Source organism: Geotrypetes seraphini, chromosome 3 (genome assembly GCF_902459505.1).
Source record: "Geotrypetes seraphini chromosome 3, aGeoSer1.1, whole genome shotgun sequence".
In the NCBI taxonomy this organism is placed as follows: Eukaryota; Metazoa; Chordata; class Amphibia; order Gymnophiona; family Dermophiidae; genus Geotrypetes; species Geotrypetes seraphini.
This window is the reverse complement of record NC_047086.1, coordinates 348,589,745-348,610,031: the sequence shown is the minus strand read 5'-3', so window position 1 is coordinate 348,610,031 and position 20,287 is coordinate 348,589,745. Positions and strand designations below refer to the sequence as shown.

The 20,287-nt window shown below is 45.9% G+C and overlaps 1 protein-coding gene across 3 annotated transcripts in view; it reads right to left on the bottom strand.

Moving 5' to 3' along the window:
• PPP2R5A (protein phosphatase 2 regulatory subunit B'alpha) overlaps positions 1 to 20,287 on the bottom strand; it is a 203,832-nt gene that overhangs the window by 33,428 nt on the left and 150,117 nt on the right. For all 3 annotated transcript variants that reach the window (XR_004538831.1, XM_033938423.1, XM_033938422.1), the window contains exons 10-11: positions 12,683 to 12,802; positions 12,466 to 12,593 (exon numbers count right to left, since the gene is read on the bottom strand). Coding sequence is in view for 2 of the 3 variants with exons in the window: in XM_033938423.1 (XP_033794314.1) it covers positions 12,466 to 12,593; positions 12,683 to 12,802 (248 nt within the window). In the remaining variant the exon portion in view is untranslated. The remainder of the gene's footprint in view (positions 1 to 12,465; positions 12,594 to 12,682; positions 12,803 to 20,287) is intronic.

The following is a 20,287-nucleotide window of genomic DNA, read 5'->3' as shown; positions in this document are numbered from 1 at the left end:
TCAAAACTTAAATAAACTATGAAATAAAAAAAATAAATAAATAAACTTAAAAAATACAACTTTAAGTAGAATACAAAGGCAACTTAAAAAGAGCTGTAGGAGGTCCATCGTAATCCAAGGCATCAACTGCTCTGGGCTCAGTATTAGTCTAATATGACAGGTAGAGCTTTTGTACCATCTGCCTGATAAAGGAGGAGGAGATGGATTTGAATGGATTCTATATGATTCTGGAGCAGATAATGGAGGCTCACACTCAGCGTCGGTAGTGTGAAGACAGGTCAGAAGAAACATCCAGTACCTCAGGAGATTCTGGATTGAGAAGTGTCGAGAAGGACTGTTTCAATGATGGTAGCACTGGACCAATGTTGGCAATACTTACTGGTATGAAATCTCGATAGTCATTGATTGTGAATTCTAGTACTTACTCATAATTTAGGGGGCATTTAAAAACATATCTGTTTGTTAAGTACTTGGGTAACTAATTCGGTTTATTCCATTGTACATCTCATCTTTTGCAAACCACATAGAGCTTCACGGTCCTGCGGTATATAAGCTGATTGTTATGTTATTGATGCTTTGATGAAAAAACTAGAGTCGGTACCTTTGGACCTTTAGGTGCTATGTTCAGCATGGGCTGGTACTAAGGGATTTGATGTTAGCATTGGTGCCACATGCAACTTGAAAATGTCACCGATATCCTCCTTAAGAATTCCTTCAGTGGAACTCAGAAGAAGCACACCAGTACCACTGGCTCATCAGTCAGTACTGTCGATGCTGTCGAGGCTAACTCAATGCATCACATAGTCCTTCTGACACTGAACAAAGTGAAGAGATGCACCGGTACCTTATGACTTATAGTCGGTATCACATGTGCAGCAGGATGTCAAAGCGTTGATACCTGAAGAAGTAGCACGCTTCAGAATCGATAGCCTGCATCGAGAAATGACAACATCGTTGAAAGGCAAGCAGTGAGAGACTCAGTGCTGGAAATGCCCATGATACTGGGGAAGATCTCAATGTATAAAGAGGATGCACCGGTACTGGAGGCTGCTAGCAGGTACCGAAGGTGTAGCAGGTGTCGAAGCGTGGTTGCCTCAATAGGCTATGGGCTTCAGAAATGACAGCCTGCATCAAAGAACGATGGTGCCAACTAGAGGCATGCATCAAGAGACTTGATGTTAGATATGCCATGACAATAGTTGATGTCAGTGTCCAACGGTACCGACAGGAATCGATACTACATAAAGGTCCAAGTTGCTGGAAAATCCAACTCTAGGCCTAAGTTTTCATAAAAGAAAAGATTTATATAGAGAAGAAAAACAGTGGATAGTTTGTTGTTTATCTTCTGTTTTGGGTTATTTTTAGCCCTGGACTCAGAACCAGCAGGAAAGGACAATACCGAGGTGAAGTAAAACAAATGCTGAAAAGCCACTGACCCTGTCAGCAAGGGCAAAGGCTTTAAAATAGCCAAAAGGCCCGTTCTCACTGAAACTTAATTTGTTGTAAAGAAAATAAGATGAAAAGAAAGTTAACAGACAAGGAAGTAAAACTTGAAGAAAATGAAGTGGAAAGACAACTCGAGGGAACGAAGTTCAGATACGTCTTCTTCACTCCGCGGAAAATGAAAAGCTGACAGCCTTGCAGGTCAGCATCGGGTGGGAGGGCACTAACACATGTGCGGTGTGGGTGGTCTTGAAGCTTTGATGAAACTTGAAGTGGCAGTACACTTTGACACTGTCCATGCCAGGCTCCGTGGATAACATCACCCATATGTGAGAATATGCTGCCTGCTTGTCTAAGGATAACCTATTTTTAAAACCCTGGTGGTCCAGCGGTGAATTACGACAGGAGAAATCGTCCTACACTCCTGCCCTATGCAAATATGCTATTTTAAATGGATGCCGCAAGTTTTCACAGCAACCTCGCAAAACTGTGGGAACTCACAAGGTTGCTGCGAGAACTTGTAGCAGTTGTTTCAAATAGCAGCTCTGCAGGGGTGCAGGAAGATCGTTCTTGCCCTGGTTCACCACTGGACACCAGGGCATTAAAGATAGGGTTTTGGTTTTTTTAAAACATCTGGGAGGCAGGAGGGAGGTGAGATGTGTCAGAGTCAGGACAGGAGACAGGAGGGATTCCTCCTGGCCCGGCCCACCATGGCTTATGGAAGGCAAAGGGGAGGCCTGTAAGGCATCAGGGGAAGGAGAGAGCGGGGCTGGGTGCAGAGCCTGGCAGGGCAGGACAGGGAGGGAGGGGGACTTGGTACAGAGCCTGGTAGGGCAAGGAGGGAGGCTCGGTGCACAGCCTGGCAGGGCAGGACAAGGAGGGAGGGGGACTTGGTACAGAGCCTGGCAGGACAGGGAGGGAGGGGGACTTGGTATAGAGCCTGGCAGGGGAGGGAGTGAGGGAGGAAAACTGGGGGCAGAGCCTAGCAGGGCAGGGCACTTGAATATAAACCCATGGTTTATATTTGAGTCAACCTTTTTTCCTCCTTTTTGGGGAGAAAAAAAGGTTACCTTGATTTATATTCAGATCAGTTTATATTCAAGTATATATGGTGTTTTATTTAATTAGGTATTTATATACCATCTATCTAGGTTATCTAAGCAGTTTACAATCAGGTACTCAAGCATTTTCCCTATCTGCCCCGATGAGCTCACAATTTATCTAATGTACCTAGGGCAATGGAAGATTGAGTGACTTACCCAGGGTCACAAGCAACAGTGCAAAGTTTGAACCCACAACCTCAAGGTGCTGAGTATGTAGCTCTAACCACTAGGCCACTATGGTGCAATTAACATCAAGGTTTCTTGATCCTGCTTGAATTTCAGGAGAGTTTTCACTTTGAGAGGTGTTGAAAAATAAGCATACAGGTGGTCTTAGCCTACTATGGGATATGAGACAGAGCATTAACCTCTTTAGGAGGTTAGAGATTAAGTAGAAGATATAAGATGACAGATAACACAGGTCTGCAAAAAAATTTTTTTCAAGAGCTGTTTTGGTTATTCCACGTAATCTTTATGTTTTTTGGTGCGCTGAATCAGAAAATGACCTCTATTTTGTCATAGGACATCACGTTTCCTGACAATTTAGGTAACTATGTTAAATAAGGCAATACCTCAAAATAAATGGAAATAGACTTCTAAAATTAAAGTTTTATTACAATTTTTTTCATGAAAATCCTTTTTTGAACTGAAATGAGCTCACCTACACACACTAAACTCAATCCTTCTTCCCTGTGAGGCTCCTCTTGGTGCATTTAAGCTTGTGAGTAGCATCTAGAATGTCTCTCTGAAGCATCCATCATTGTAATGCTCCATTTTCCCTGGTATCTCCTTTCCATCTCTTTAATGTCTTGATGGAATCGTTCACCTTGTTCCTCACTCACAGCTCCCAAATTTTCAGGAAAGTAGTCAAGGTGATTTTACGAATTTCTTCATCAATCCCAATTTTATGTGGAGAGGTGGTGAAAGGACACTCCTGGCAACAATAAATTCCTGCTTTTCAGCCTTGATCCGAGTAACTAAGCGGCATCTTCAAGAGATTCAAGTCTCCTACCAAATCATTCATCTCCTCCCGAGAAAACAATTTTGGTCTTGTATCGTCTTCAAAGTAAGAACTTGATTCATCATCTGGTTCAGTTATGATTTCACCTTCATCGGAGCTAGGTATCTCTTCCAAGATAGCAGGGGACTTGGGTACTGGTATATCTGTGCCATGGGGGATGGGATGAATTGCTGAGTGAAGATTGGGGTATGAAATGAAATGCTTCCATTTGGAATTAAACCCTTTCACATCGCATGAACAAAAGTAACAGTTGTCACTATGGTTCTTTTGCTCTCGCCATACCATAGGAATCCCATAACGGAAAGATTTTTTCTTACCCTTGAATCAGTTTCTGAGGTCCTCAACACACCGTTTGCACACTTTATGAGGCGCCCAAATTTTATCTTGATCTCCAATTTTTAGTCCAAAGTATGAAAAGTATACTTTTTTCACAAAGTCTGTAATATTCTGCTGATGCTTCAACACTGTATATTTACCATAGATGAAACAGAAACAGTCTGGCGAATTAATACATTTTCGCAGAGCCATAATATAACGGTTGAAGAATGACGAGCTAATACGAACTGCGATAAAAAAGTGTGAACAGCCTAGAACCTAGAACCAAGAACCTGATGATGATTTGTGCACAAGTGTGGACTGCAGGAGAGAGCAGCTCTTTGTCTTTATGAGAGTCCTTTATAAGAGTCGTCACAGTGCTGGCCACGCCCCCCTGTACTGACTGGAACTGCTGCGATCTTCCCTGAGTCTCCCTCCCACTGGATTCTTCTGGAAAGATTAACCCCTTCTACCATTAAAAGCACAGACTCAGGGCTGAGGCTTATACATACAACATACTGCTGAGTATCCCAGTAGTCAGACATGTCACTCAGAGCAGCACTTGTATTCACCCCCTTTGCAGGGGGGGAGGGGCAGAGATTGTATACCTGCAAATAACAACAAAGGGCCAGAAAAGAACTAGGGAAATGAAGAAATAGAATTTTTTTCTCCTAAAACTTGCTTAGCTTATATATATATTGCTGACCATCAGATTTACAGTGCTATATTTTTTTTACCTAACTCGGACAACCCCTTTAAGGTTTTTTTTGGCATTTTATATCTTAAATGCACTTATGTGAATTAATTAATAGTAATTTGGACTTTAAATTTAGTTAAAACCCATAATATAAATAAATTGATAAATTTGAAGACAATTTTGCATTTTGTGGCAAATAATGATGTCTAGGAGGTTTTCCAATATTTTATTTGTTTTCAGCACACCAAAATACATAGAAATTAGATGAAAATAATCAAACAGCTTTTTAGTCACAGACCTGTGTAATGGTTTGCTTTTAGTTGGAAGTACAAGTTGATCAGAAAGGCCAAATGAAGCTTTTTCTTTGAGATTGTTTCATCTGTGGCTATCCTGCCTAGAGAATAATTTTAGATAGTATGTTTAGAGACAAGTAACTTGGAAGGGTGTTAGTAATGCGCCTAGCTAAGAGTAATTAGGTGATTATTTTGAGCAAAAATTAATCTCCCTGTTTGGGGGACTTAGCTGGATGAACATGGGGACAAATAATAGAGAATAGGGGTAAACAAAATATTATGAGAGAGCTTTATTCTACTTCCTCTCAGGAAATTCAATTGCATCTTAAGAAGCTTAAAGGAGGTATGCAGATGTAGGATAACTGCCCCTGTTTAGTGATTAAATACTTTGAAGGTGAGAGCTTGCAATTTCTCAGATTATGTTAAATCTACCTTACAGACAGAGGAAGTTCTGAGACTTTGGAAGCAATCAGGGTGGATAAGGCCAGTAGCAAATCAGCCTTTGTTAGTTAGAAGGGTTAGATGAAGTGGTTTATTCTCATATTTCTTGGAATATAATTTTAGATTTGACAAAGATTTCAAATGGGGTACAGTGGTGAAGCAGTGCTAGTGGCAGTTAGGAATTTGATTTTAAAAGATAAAGGGGAGGATTTTGCTATTGATACTACAAAATGTATCCTCAGTCTTTAACCTAGTTACTCATGACTTACTGAAGGTTAAGTGTGCTAAGATCATTTTAGAAGGCATAGTATTGGACTGGAACTCTTTTTCCTACAGGTGTAATATGTAGCCAAGATACAGGGTAAAATTTTATTGAGAAGATTGACAATGGAAATGCCTCAGGGCCCCTCCCCCTCTTTCACTATTGCTTTTTACCAACTTTTTTAAACACCCTGGTGGTATTATTGGGAAGTTTGGTTTAGAAGAGCACATTTATGATGATATCCAACTGATTATTCTATTGGGGAATGGAGAGGGGGCTGAAGTAAAGAGCTCAAGGCTGTATGAAGGTGTCAGATTGGTTCAGCTGGAATGCGATAGTTAACATGGTGAAAACAAAAGTTTGGAGAATGCATAAGGCTAGAGAAGCGGTCATGACTTCAGTCTGATTCTGCCCTCGAACTATTGTAGTGCTCTGTTAATGGGAAGGGGGGTTATCAGAAGGGTGCAGCTTGTCCAAAATACAGCAGCTAGGAGGACAATGGAAAAGCCTTGCAGAGAAAGAATTTCTCCATTGCTGGGGAAACTGTACTACCTGCTAGGATCAAGTTCAAAGTGCTGATGTTGACTTTCAGGATACACAGAAATAAAGCCTGTATATTGAGCAAGGAGGTTAAGAAAGTATAGGTCAAGATGACCCAGAGGTGGGAACACAGATTGAAGGGTGGATACAAGAATATCTAGATGTAAATGTGGAGTGTGGAGCTTCGTTGGAAGCGGTTTGGGAGGGGTTAAAGGCTACCCTTAGGGGCAGGTTAATAGCCCTGTCGTCGGCCCGGCAGCGTAAACGGCGGGAGGATGCGGCGGACCTGTTGATTATAATTGGTAGGTTGGAGAGTTTGCATAAGCGTTCCCCTTGGAATGTGGAATTGCGGGAGCGCTTGTTTCAGGCCCGTAGGGATCTCCGGGCTTTAGACTTGGACAGATTGCACCATAACTTACAGCTCCTCCAACAGAGATATTTTGAGTTTTCTAATAAAGCTAGTCGACTGGTTGCACATCGTCTTAAGGTGCGACAGACGCGCAACCAGATCTTTTCGCTCCGGGCGGCCTCTGGGGAAGTGTTACAGACTGAGGATGCTATCCGTGCACGTTTTGTGGAATATTATTCTCAACTCTATACCCCGGAAGTTTCAGGGCCCTCACAGGACCAGGACGCTTATTTAACTTCAGCAGAGTTGCCCCGGATTGCACAGGCTGATGTGGTGAGGTTGGACCGCCCTCTTACATTGATTGAGGCTCGTAGTGCGCTGCGCTCTATGAAGCTTGGTAAGTCACCTGGGTTGGACGGTTTTACCGTTCAGTACTACAAACGTTTTCAAGATCTGCTGCTGCCCCCTTTGTTGCGTTTTCTTAACTCTTTACAAGGGAATAGTGCCCTCCCCTACTTCATGTGCTTGGCGGGCGTGACAGTGCTGGCTAAGGAGGGGAAGGATCCCCTCCAATGTGCTTCCTACAGGCTGATATCCCTGTTGGGGGTTGATACTAAGATCTTCACGCGAATTTTGGCGGACCGATTGATGAGTTGGATCCCTTGGCTGATCCATCCAGATCAGTCGGGATTTGTGGTAGGCAGACAGGTGGGTGATAATACTCGTAGGGTCTATAACTTGTATGACCGGGCCAGGGGGAGGGGTGAGAGAAACGGTGTTTTTGTCTATCGATGCTGAGAAGGCGTTCGATAGGGTGGCTTGGCCTTTTTTATTTCAGGTCCTGGAGTCTGTGGGTCTGGGTCCACGAATGCGGGACTGGATTCGGGTCCTATATAGTGGACCTCTGAGTTGCATCAAGGTGAATGGTGGTTATTCGGAGACTTTCTCTCTGGCAAGGGGAACACGTCAGGGGTGTCCCCTTTCCCCGCTCCTTTTCGCTTTGACGGTGGAACCCCCTGGCGCAGCGTGTGCGGATGAATCCGGATATTAAAGGGGTCACGGTGCCGGGAGGGGATTTTAAGTTGGCTTTGTTTGCGGATGATATTTTGTTTACGGTGGAAGACCCTGCAACTTCCTTGCCGGCTATATTGCGGGAGTTGGATATCTATGGCGAGGTGTCGGGATTTCGGGTCAATGTTGGTAAATCGGAGCTCCTCAACATTAACTTGCCTGCTGACCGGGTTTCCTATCTCCGCGACCGGTATCCGTTTCGGTGGGTTCAGCGTTCTCTGCGATATCTCGGGGTTTATTTTGGACCGCCGGGAGTGGAGTTATATGACCTCAACTTTCCTCCGCTCTTTCGTCGCATTCGCCAAGATTTGCTTAATTGGAAAGATCTGTATTTCTCTTGGTTGGGCTTGGTGGCCATTGTGAAGATGATGATTCTGCCTCGTTTGTTGTTCTTATTCCAGGTATTGCCTCTTTGGGTGAGTAGAAAAACATTAGAAGGGGTTCAAAGGCATATCTTTAATTTTATTTGGGCTGGTCGACGGCCAAGGGTGAGTAGGAAGGTCTTATGTATGGGGAGAGGGGACGGGGGGTTGGGGGTCCCGGATGTGGTGAAATATTATCAGGCTGCTCAGCTGCGCGCCCTTTTAGAATGGCAGACGCAGACGCCGAAACCGTGGGTGGAAATTGAGCAAGGGTTAAGTGATGGGGTACCTTTGTTACATCGGCCGTGGGTGCCTGGTAGGGCGCGACTCATAGGGGGGGTATCCTCGGTAGTGACTTCTTTGAGGGTCTGGAGTCAGACCAGAGCTTGTTTATTGGGGAGTAGGCGACATTCCTGGTATACTCCGTTGAGACACAACCCTGACTTTCCACCAGGAAGGGATGGGGGAGTGTTTGCAGACTGGGAGTCACGGGGCTTAGTTTGTGTGGGACAGTTGTGGGACCCGGTTCTGGGCGGTGTTAGACCCTTTACGGAACTCAGGGGCAAGTATGGGTTTGGGATAAGGGATTTGTTCCCCTACCTGCAGGTTCTCCATTATATCAGGGCCTCGGGTCTTCTGGGAGACTTGAGGGGTGGTAAGATGCCCTTTGAGCTGCTATTGGGTCCAGTGCTTCGGAAGGGAGCTCTCTCTGCTGTATATAGGTGCCTTAATTGTCGGGGGGCTCCCCTTCCCTACATGAGGGCTTGGGAAGATGATTGTGGTTCAGCTATTCCCTGGGACACTTGGGGTGACATATGGTCGGAGATCTCCTCGGCAGGTATAGCTGCTTTGCTAATCGAGAATGGTTACAAGGTCCTCTTTCGGTGGTACTATATCCCTCAGGTTGTGGCTCGTTGGCAGGGAGGTGCGAGTGACTTATGTTGGAGGGGCTGTGGGGAAGTGGGTACATACTTTCATATGTGGTGGCAGTGTGGGCAGGTGTGTGGATTCTGGACTGAGGTTTTTGTTCGGGTGTCCCGGATCTTAGATGTCCAGATACCGGCTGATTGGCGACACGCCTTGTTGTTTTGGCATCAATTGGATTTGGCTTGGGGTGACTCTTTATTTTGTAAGTTGGCATTCATTGCTGCTAGATTGGCCATTGCCTCTCTATGGAATCAGGCGCTCCCTCCCACGTGGGCCCTGGTGGAGCAACGCTTGCTAAATTGGCAGAACCTTTATCACTTAACGGCTTTGCGTCATGGTAAATTACATGGCTATGCTCATATCTGGCGTAGTTTTCGGGCTTCTGTGGGGGTTTGTGGTAGGGGTGGCTAGGGGCTTTGGGTTTGTTTTGGAGTAGGACTGGATGGGCGATACTTGGGGGGATCCCATAACCATATTCCTTTTCACGTTTTGGTTTCTGTTTGGAATAGATTGTTTCTCAACCTTATTGAGAGATGTTGGTATTGTGCTCTGTCCCTAGGGGGGTGGGTGGGGGGGTATGGGCTGTGATTTGGTGGGTATTTTTGATTGCTCTTATTAGTCTGTGGGACTTGCACATGTTTCTGTTGTTATTTTGGAGCGAGGTATTTTGCTCTATGTATCTTTGTTCCTGCGTTTCCTGTGAAATTGTACTGTTTGGAGTGTATGCCAATAAAAGCTTTTCATTGAAAAAAAAGAAAGTATAGGTCAAACCACCATTTAAGATCTAGTCAAGATTTATTGTTTGGAATTCAAATATGTTAAGGAGGAAATGATCTGAAGCAGAATGCCATCAGTAATGGCTCTTGGTTGGCAGAATGAATTACCCAAACATATGAAGATAGAATTACCGTATTTTCACGCAGATAACGCGCACCCGTGTATAACGCGCACACGGGTATAACGCGCAGAAACCACGGTTTTATGTATAAAAACTTTTGTATACCGCGCTCACGGGTATAACGCGCATGCAGCCCGACTGTCCTTTCGCCCGCCCCGACTCTCCTCTGGCCACCCCGACTCTCCTTTCGCCCTCCCCGACTCTCCGTGCGCTGTCCCGACTCTCCGTTCACCCTTCCTGACTTTCCGTGCACTGCCCCGACTCTCCGTGCGCTGTCCCGACTCTCCGTTCACCCTCCCTGACTTTCCGTGCACTGTCCCCCCTTGAAGGTCTGCCTGTCCCCCTTGAAGGTCTGTCCCCATCCTGAAAGCCTGATGCCCCCCCCTGACGTCCGATACATCCACCCCCCCCCTGGCAGGACCACTCGCACCCCCACCCCGAAGGACCGCCGACTCCCCGACAATATCGGGCCAGAAGGGAGCCCAAACCCTCCTGGCCACGGCGAGCCCCTACCCCCACCCCGCACTACATTACGGGCAGGAGGGATCCCAGGCCCTCCTGCCCTCGACGCAAACCCCCCTCCCTCCAACGACCGCCCCCCCCAAGAACCTCCGACCGCCCCCCCAGCCGACCCGCGACCCCCCTGGCCGACCCCCACGACACCCCCACCCCCCTTCCCCGTACCTTTGGTAGTTGGCCGGACAGACGGGAGCCAAACCCGCCTGTCCGGCAGGCAGCCAACGACGGAATGAGGCCGGATTGGCCCATCCGTCCCAAAGCTCCGCCTACTGGTGGGGCCTAAGGCGCGTGGGCCAATCAGAATAGGCCCTGGAGCCTTAGGTCCCACCTGGGGGCGCGGCCTGAGGCACATGGTCGGGTTGGGCCCATGTGCCTCAGGCCGCGCCCCCAGGTGGGACCTAAGGCTCCAGGGCCTATTCTGATTGGCCCACGCGCCTTAGGCCCCACCAGTAGGCGGAGCTTTGGGACGGATGGGCCAATCCGGCCTCATTCCGTCGTTGGCTGCCTGCCGGACAGGCGGGTTTGGCTCCCGTCTGTCCGGCCAACTACCAAAGGTACGGGGAAGGGGGTGGGGGTGTCGGCCAGGGGGGTCGCGGGTCGGCTGGGGGGGCGGTCGGAGGTTCTTGGGGGGGGCGGTCGTTGGAGGGAGGGGGGTTTGCGTCGAGGGCAGGAGGGCCTGGGATCCCTCCTGCCCGTAATGTAGTGCGGGGTGGGGGTAGGGGGTCGCCGTGGCCAGGAGGGTTTGGGCTCCCTCCTGGCCCGATATTGTCGGGGAGTTGGGGAGTCGGCCGGGCAAGAGGGCTTGGGCTCCCTCTTGCTCCGATCGTGGATGCGGGTGCGGGTGGGAGCGCGTGCGAGCGGTCGTTCGGGGTGTGGGTGCGAGCGGTCCTGCTGGGGGGGGTGAATCGGGCGTCGGGCGGGGTGGGAACTATGTAGAAAAACTTTTGTATACCGCGCTCACACGTATAACGCGCGAGGGGTATGCGCGGTAGGTAAAAACGCGTATAACGCGCGCGTTATATGCGTGAAAATACGGTAGATGTTAAGATACAGTGGTACCTTGGTTTACGAGCATAATTCGTTCCAGAAGCATGCTCATAAACTAAAATACTCGTATATCAAAGCGCGTTTCCCTATAGGGGCTAAGGGAAACTCGCTCGATTCGTTCCCACCCACCCCATCCCCCGAGGCCAGCGGTGTTGCTCTACCCCCCTCAAGAACTGGCATTGCTCCCCCCACTCATGAAGGCTCCCCCCGCGTGATCCGCCATCCCCCCCGTGATTCGGCACCCTCTCCCCGCGATCCGGCACCCTCCGCACGCGTCATACCCCTTCCCTGCTGCGATCCAGCATCAAAAAGGCACCCACCCGATCACATTTCTTACCCTCCATTTGGCACCGGCACCAACGTACAGGACATGCCGGTGCCCAAAGATCTGCCTCCTTCTGCGCTGGGCCTTGAGCACCTGCGCATGCTCAAGGCCTTCGTGTTTCCGTTCTCTCTGAGAATCTCGGAGAGAACGGGAACACGAAGACCTTGAGCATGCGCAGGTGCTCAAGGCCCAGCGCAGGAGGAGGCAGATCTTCGGGCACCAGAACCAGCATGTCCTATGCGTTGGTGCCGGTGCCAAATTGGGGGTAAGAAATGTGATCGGGTGGGTATCTTTTTGATGCCAGATCGCGGCGGGGAGGGGGTGCGACGCGAGCGGAGAGTGCCGGATTGCAGGGGTGGAGGGTGCCGGATCACCGGGGGGGGGGGCGCTCGTAAATCGAGGCACGCTCGGTTTCCGAGGCACCGATTTTGCGAATGTTTTGCTTGTCTTGCAAAACACTCGCAAACCGGTGCACTTGCAAACCGAGGTACCACTGTATTTAAAAACCTGCTTAAGAACTTGGCTAGTCCCAGTTTAGAGAATGGAATTTGAAATAGGCAATGAAATTGATATGGTGGTGGACATTATAGTGAATTTATTCATGGGCTTAGCAAATTTTTATTTTTTTAAATCTTATTATAAACATTATTGTAAACCAATAAGAATTTTTTTTTTTTGCCAATGGTGATGTACATATTTTAAAATAAAGATAAAAGGCATTTTTGTTGTGTAAACCCATCTTTATGTGTTGAAAAATCTTTATAAAATTACCCCCTATGAAAACAAAGTTTTATTCCATTTTAATTATGAAAAACAAAACCAGCAATACAATTAAACATATATTGGAATACTTACGGGTTCCAGTGTTCTTTGGATATTTTATATAAACTACCAAACATAATTGGTAGAATTTTGTCAATGTTTTCCTCAATCAGGCTAAGAATATAATCATTATTCCAGAAGTATAGGGACCTTTCTGCAACCTGAAATATATGTATCAAGTTTTTAGGATCAATTCATACAGTATAAGATGCATAAGCTGCTTTTGAAATTATTTAAAATGTAACTCTACCTGAAAATGAGGACTTGAGACACATTTAGATATTTGCCTAAAAAGGGGTTCTTGAATTTTTTTAAACTGTGTTGGCTCCATTGCATCCATGATTTCTTCAGTTTCACCTAAAAACATTACCTGTGGTAAAAAAAAAGAATTCATACATATGGTAATAAAATGGTAATAAATAGACCTTTCACTATAAGATGAAAAGCAAAAGCAAAATTTAGTTGCAAATAAATCAAATTGTAGTTAGAAACATAGAAACATAGAAATTGACGGCAGAAAAGGGCCATAGCCCATCGAGTCTGCCCATACCAATGACCCACTCCCTGATTCTTACTCTCCTAGAGATCCCACATGAATATCCCATTTTCTCTTGAAATCTAACACGCTGCTGGCCTCAATCACCCGCTGAGGCAGCTCGTTCCAATGATCGACCACCCTTTCGGTGAAGAAGTACTTCCTAGCATCACCCTAGTTGAGACTGAATATGAGGTCCATCATGGGACTGAATATGAGGTCCATCATGAGTAGTGGTAAACTGTGAGGAAGAGAGCCTTTTTTAAAATTTCTATGAGCATCAGAGCAACATCAGAGCATTTAGCACCCCAGGCCAAGGTAGAAACCTCTACCGCGGCTTACTTAATTTTATACCAAAAATATGTTTGTTCTTTTGACATTAACAAATAATCCATTTTATCCTTTCCAACCCAATTGAATATTAGAAAGAAATTACATATTAGATCTTGAGAATGTCTAAGAGTAAAAATAAATGACCAGAAATGTAACAGAATGGAATCAAATGTGGTGTGAGGGGAAGAACCAGTAAAAAGATATAAAGTTCAAAAACTGTACAAGATAGGGGTTCCAGAAAGTAAACGTACTCACCTATAGCAGGTATTCTCGAAGGACAGCAGGATACTTATTCTAATGGATGAGCCCCAATGGAGTCCAAGTGTGGAGACATATCCCAATAGTCTATTTTCTAAAAGCTTTCAGAAGCAGCCTGCCATGCATGTGAGCATCTTCTTGCCTGTCATCATTGAGTGGGACCAAGTCAGTCTTCTCGTATAATAGCTGATAGAATATAAATCCAAAGAAAGGTGGACAAGCCAGTAAGAATAAGCATTCTGCTGTCCTTGGAGAACACCTACTACAGGTGAGTAACTTTGCTTTCTCTGAGAACAAGTAGGATGTGGTATTCTGACAGGTGGGAATCCCTAGTTAACAGGCTGGCCAAAAGGAAAAAAGAAATGGCCTGCAAAGACAAAGTCAGATGAAGAATATAGGAGCTACAATTAAATTTAATATATATATTTTTGTTTTGTGGGATAGTCTGGAACAGAAACAAATTGGCTGGGGGGGTAGAATTAGATTCTAGATTGCAAATAAATTCTGAAGGACAGTCTGACCAAACCAGCTGTCACACTGGGAATCTTTTTCAAAATAGTAGGGAGATGTGAATGTGTGGACAGAAGAACAAGCTGCAACTCTGAAAATCTCTTCTATGCAAGTTGACCTCAAGCAGGCTATCCACGAAGCCATAGATCAGACACTGTGAACCGCGCGACATAATGATCAAGACCCAGCCCAATACAGATATAAATAAAAGAGATGCAATCTGTTAGCCCAACTGAGAGTTTGTGTTTAGTGATGGCAGTCCCATCCTGGGCTTTAGTCCACTCCATATAGAAGGCCAATGCTCTCCTGCAATCCAAAGTGTGCAGTATGCTTTCACCATGATGCGCATGGGGATTAGGAGAGAATGTTGGCAGAACAACCGGTTGGTTAAGATGGAACTTTTATACTACCTTCAGAAGGAACTTGATGTGTGCATAGCACCATTCTGTTATAATGAAATTTTATATAAGATGGATCGGCTATTGAGGGCTATAACTCACTGACCTTGTAGACTGAAAAAACCGCCTCCAAAAATAAGACCTTACAGGTCAGCTATTTCAGATGACATTTATCAAGTGGCTCAAATGGAGCTGCCTTCAGCTGGATCAACATGATAAAATCTTATGACATTGTAGGAGGCTTCACTGAAGGCTTAATAAGGAACAAGCCTCTCATGAAATGAACAACTAAGGGTTGAGCAGAGATGGCCTTACTCTCTACACCAGGGGTGTCCAACCTTTTGGTTTCCCTGGGCCGCATTGGCCCCAAAAAATGTTTCTGGGGCCGCACACCAGCAAGACAGAGGAGGGAGCCGGCAAGACGGTAAACACCCAGGGGCAGCAGAGGAAAACACTGCATTGCCTTCGACCGGGTCCGCACAAAATACTTCATTGGGCCGCATGCGGCCCTTGGGCCACAGGTTGGACACCCCTGCTCTACACAGTGATGGTAAACTTTAATTCCACTAAGGTGAACTCTTACATATATTTTTTTTAAATATTCTTTATTCATTTTTTTATCTAACAACAAGTGCTATTTGTTGCACTTGTTATTAGATAAAAAAATGAATAAAGAATATTAAAACTTATACAATATCACTTGAGTATCTATTCTTAATAATTTCACAATTAAAAATAAAAATAAATCCCTCCCTCCTAACTCTATTCTTACACATTTAATTTTGAGATCAGACTAAGATAAAAGCAGAATGTATTCAAGCAGGTTTTGTTTATGACAGGAAAGGGGAACTAGGGCCTTGCCCTCACATCATCATAAACCTCCTCTGCTTGAAATCATAGGATCTCTTAGTAGAATCTCTCCTGGAGGCAATCGGAATTCAAGGGATATCCTTTGGCAGGTTAATAACAAACATTGCCATACTGGGACAGACTGAAGGCTCATCAATCCAGAATCCTGTTTCTAACAGAGACCAATCCAAGACACAAGTACCTGGCAAGATCCCAAAAGAATAAAAAATATTTTATGCTGGTTATCCCAGAAAAGCAGCTGTGGATTTCCCCTGCTTGTTTTAATGATGAATTATGGACTTTTATTTTAAGAACTGGGCAAATCTTTTTTAAACCCTGCTAAGATAACTGCTTTTACCACGTTCTCTAGCAATGAATTCCAGAGTTTACATATTGAGTGAAGAAATATTTTATCCAGTTTGTTTTAAATTTTCTACTTAATAGATTCATTGTGTGCCCCCCTAGTCCTTGTATTTTTGGAAAGAGTAAACAAGTGATTCAGATCCTGAAGAGATGCTGAAAGAAAATCTGCTAAGGGGAAGAAAAACTCCATTGGAATATCTTACTGATAGCATTCAAACTTGGGAAAAGGTAAAACTTGGGCTTCAGTAGGTTATTTCATTGTCCTTCTCTTTTTCTAGTTCAGTACTCTGCTTTTACAGCAAAGTCAGTTTAGGTAATAGTGTAGCTTTTAGAGTCTCCGTTAGGGTTTTTATATAAAAAGTGTTTTAGTCTAGATTAGTAGCCTAGGTTGCATTTCATAAGATTAGGGCACAGGTAGCAGTTAAGGAAAATCTGGTTTGGTGTTTAACTCCTGCCCATCCTTCCCCAGCTCCCACCCAACCTCCACAGCTCCCACCCATCCCTGACCTGATCTCTGAGTTAGAGTTCCTTGAAACAATAGGTTACAAATATAATTAGCTGGTAATTAGTTCTTAAAAAATAGTCTGAGAAATCCTTGGAGGGTAACCTATCAACTACAACATTGCAAAATAATAATAAAAATGAAACATTACCATAATCTAACATATAACTAGCAATCTTAGGGGAACTTGGAGTACATATTCCAATTCCTGTAGCAACTTAAGAAAGAAATCATCAATATTAAGAAGCAAGTAGCAGTTCAGCAGCAAAATGTCTTTTGTATTGTCACATATTTGATTATCTCTCATTTGGTGAGAGGTCTTATGTGTGAGCTCAGTGCAAAGAGCTCTTAGCACTCAGGGAATAGGTGCAATCTCTTGAGGCTAGAGTAGCAGACTTGTAGGAGCTAAGGGCGACAGAGGTACATAGAGGAGACCTACAGGGACATTGTAGAAAAGTCCCACCTTCAGTCTGGAAGCCTCTGTGCTGCCTCAGAGGAAGGAGGTCTTCTTAAAGGAGAGCATCAGCCTGATGAAGTAGGAGGCAATCCTGTAGACAGGACCTGCCAACCAGGGGATGTAATGTCCTCTTGCATTGAGGACGTGTCTTCTGTCCAGGAGGGAAGGGTTAGGACAACCATTAAAGTTGAAAATTCGATCATTAGGAATATAGATAGGTGGGCGGCTGGTGGACATGAGGATCACTTGGTCACTTGTCTGTCTGGTGCGAAGGTGGTAAAATTCACATGTCACCTAGATAAGATTTTAGACAGTGCTGGGGAAGAACCTGCTGTCTTGGTACATGTGGGTACCAATGACATAGGGAAATGTGGTAGGAGGTTCTGGAAACCAAATTTAGGCTCTTAGGTATGAAGTTAAAATCCAGTACCCAGTGGCGTACTAAGGGGGGGCGGGAGGGGCGGTCCGCCCCGGGTGCCAGCCATGAGGGGGTGTTCCCGGCCTTGCCGTTCATTCCCCCCCCCACCACCCCCGAAGGACCGCTCACCCCACTGACCTTCCTGCACCACCTGTGAAGCAGCCCACAGCAGGATCGCGACTTCAGCGATACCTGAGCTGCTTGGGCGCTGCTTCCAGCACCGCGTTCCCGCCCCTCCTCTGACGTCAGAGGAGGGGCGGGAACGCGGCGCAGGAAGCAGCGCCTAAGCAGCGCAGAGATCGCTGACGTCGGGATCCTGCTGCGGCTGCTTCATAGGTGGTGCAGGAAGGTCAGTGGGGCGAGCGGTCCTTCGGGGGGGGGGGGGGGACTGAACGGCAAGGCCGGGAGCATAGGTAGTGCTGCTTCATAGTGGTGCGGGGAGGCCAGGGGCGAGCGGTCCTTCGGGGTGGGGCGGGCGGGCAGGCAGGCAGGCTTTCAAGGAGGAGGGGGGTGACAGACAGGCAGGAAGGCCTTCAAGGGGGGACAGGCCTTCAAGGGGGGGGGGGGACAGGCAGGCCTTCAAGGGGGGGACAGGCCTTTGGGGGTGTGTGCAGACCTTCAAGGGGGAGGGACAGGCCTTCAAGGGGGGGCAGGCAGGCCTTCAATGGGGGGACAGGTCTACAAGGGGGTGGGACAGGCCTTCAAGGGGGGAACAGGCCTTGGGGGGGTGCAGGCCTTCGGGGGAGGGGTGCAGGCCTTCAAGGGGGGGACAGGTCTTCAAGGGGGGGACAGGCCTACAAGGGGTGGGACAGGCCTTCAAGGGGGGTTCAGGCCTTCGGGGGGGTGCAGACCTTCAAGGGGGTGCCGGCCTTCAAGGGGGGACAGGCCTACAAGGGGGGGGACAGGCCTACAAGGGGGGGAGGACAGGCCTTCAGGGGGGTGCAGACCTTCAAGGGGGGGGACAGGCCTTCAAGGGGGGGACAGGCAGGCAGGCCTTCAAGGGGGGGGACAGGCCTACAAGGGGGGAGGACAGGCCTTCGGGGGGGTGCAGACCTTCAAGGGGGGGGGACAGGCCTTTAAGGGGGGGACAGGCAGGCAGGCCTACAAGGGGGGGGGGACAGGCCTTCAAGGAGGTGGGACAGGCCTTCAAGGGGGGTGCAGGCCTTCAAGGGGGGACAGGCAGACCTTTAAGGGGGGACAGGCCTTTGGGAGGGACCCTGGTTTAGAAGTACACGGAGGGAAGGGAGTGTTCAAAGAGACGTGCATATGCCAAACTTTGGGGGGGAGGAAGAAATAATGGGTCTGAAAATAGAGGAGAGGGAGAGAGATGATGGACCATGGGATTTAGGGAGGGAAGGAACAGAAAGGGAGAGAAATTGGACACAAGGGATGGTGTGGAGGAGGGATAGAGATACTGGATAGGAGGGTAATTGGGAAAAGAAAGGGAGAGATGGTGGAGGAAGGAGAGATGCCGGATGAAAGGGTAGTTAAGAAAAGGTGGATCTGTGGAGGGAGATGAAAAAAAGGAAAGATACCAGACTTCCTGGGGAGGGAAGGGAAATGGAAAGGGAGGACAGAGTTGGCAGATGGATGGTTAGCATGCAGAAAGAAGAAAGAAGGAGACCCCAAGTTATCAGAAGAAAACCAGAGCCTTGGACCAACAAGATTTGAAATATAACCAGACAACAAAAGGTCCAATATCAGCAAACAATAACAAATTGCTTTTAATATTGACAGGAGTTGCCATGCAGCAAATCACACAAAATTGGAAGGATTATACCAAGCTAAATTATACATTCTGGTGGAACTCGGTGTGTCACATTTACAAAATGGAGAAAATATTGGCATTACAACAAGGAAATATAAAAAATTTTAAGAAAATATGGGATCCATTGACAAAATATTCTAAAGATCAGATATCTTAACACATTGATAATAATAATATAGGGTTAGGGAGGGAAATATAGAAATTAATATGAGAAAAAATGAAAAAACAAATAACAAGGGAAAGGGATTCAATATATATGATATGATATTGTACATACAACTATAATTATTATAAACTAAATATTATGCTATTCATTTATTGTAAGAATGAAAATTTTTTAAATAAAAATTAAAAAAAACAAAAAAAAACAAACAAAAGGTAGAAAAATTAATTTTATTTTCTGTTTTGTGATTATAATATGTCAGATTTGAAATGTGTATCCTGCCAGAGCTGGTGTTGGACTGCAAACGTGAGCTAGGATTTAACAGAGAGAGGAAAAGTCCTTTTTGTTTCTTTATTTTATTTACACCACAGCGCCAGTGTGGTTAGGAGAAGCCAAAGGGGGTGAAAAAGCTATAAAACCCACCAGGAGTTTTGAAAAAAATCACCCAACTGGGCAGGAAAATCGAATTGAAAAACCAATTCAATAAGCTGAATCGAATCGAAATTTTTTTTCCTGAATCTGGCAGCATTAGTTTGCGCTACTGTCTTAGACTTTAGGACCTGGGATTGGGGAGAGATGGCATCCTCAGTACTTTATAATGCAAGTGAAACGAGGATTTGGTCAGATTTTTGAAGGGTCTGCAGAAAAAAAATATTGTATAGGCCGGGGACATGAAACAGCAGGAAATGGGAACTTTTCTTCCTTCTATTTTTGTGAATGGAAAGGCTGAGGATGTCAGAGAGTTCAGTTAAAATATGTGCTTTATAAGAAAATATAATAATGTGTTTTATAAAGTTTATAGCATAGCTGGCCTACCCAGTGAGGTGTTTCTAGTGGTGGTGGTGGCAGCGTGTCAATGTGTTGAGAGGAAGAGGCGGTCTGGGAAATTCTGCTGAGCAAACTCCGGGCCCATTTCCACCCCCCAGTTAGTCCACTCCACTCAACTGGTTCACACACTGAGTGGGTCTTTGGGTGTTGTGTTGGGATCTCTTCCAGTGGTTTATCAGTATCTCCTTCTGGTCCAAGGAAGGAAACTTTGTTATCCTCAGCATTGACCTACAGAATATGTTTGTAACAGCGCTGCTTGTGTGGCATTAGGCTATGTAGTGATCGAAAGAAAAAAACAGACCTTTGCACATTTTTGCACTATATGGTGGGTGTATGAGGAGATTCACATTTCCTGCACAGCTAAGTCCATGTGAAGTTACCTTGTGCTGTATTTGATATCTAGCAAGGTCTCTGTTTGAAAGGAAAGATCTAAACTTAAAAATGAAGTGGCCAGAAGTTATGGTAAAAGCAGA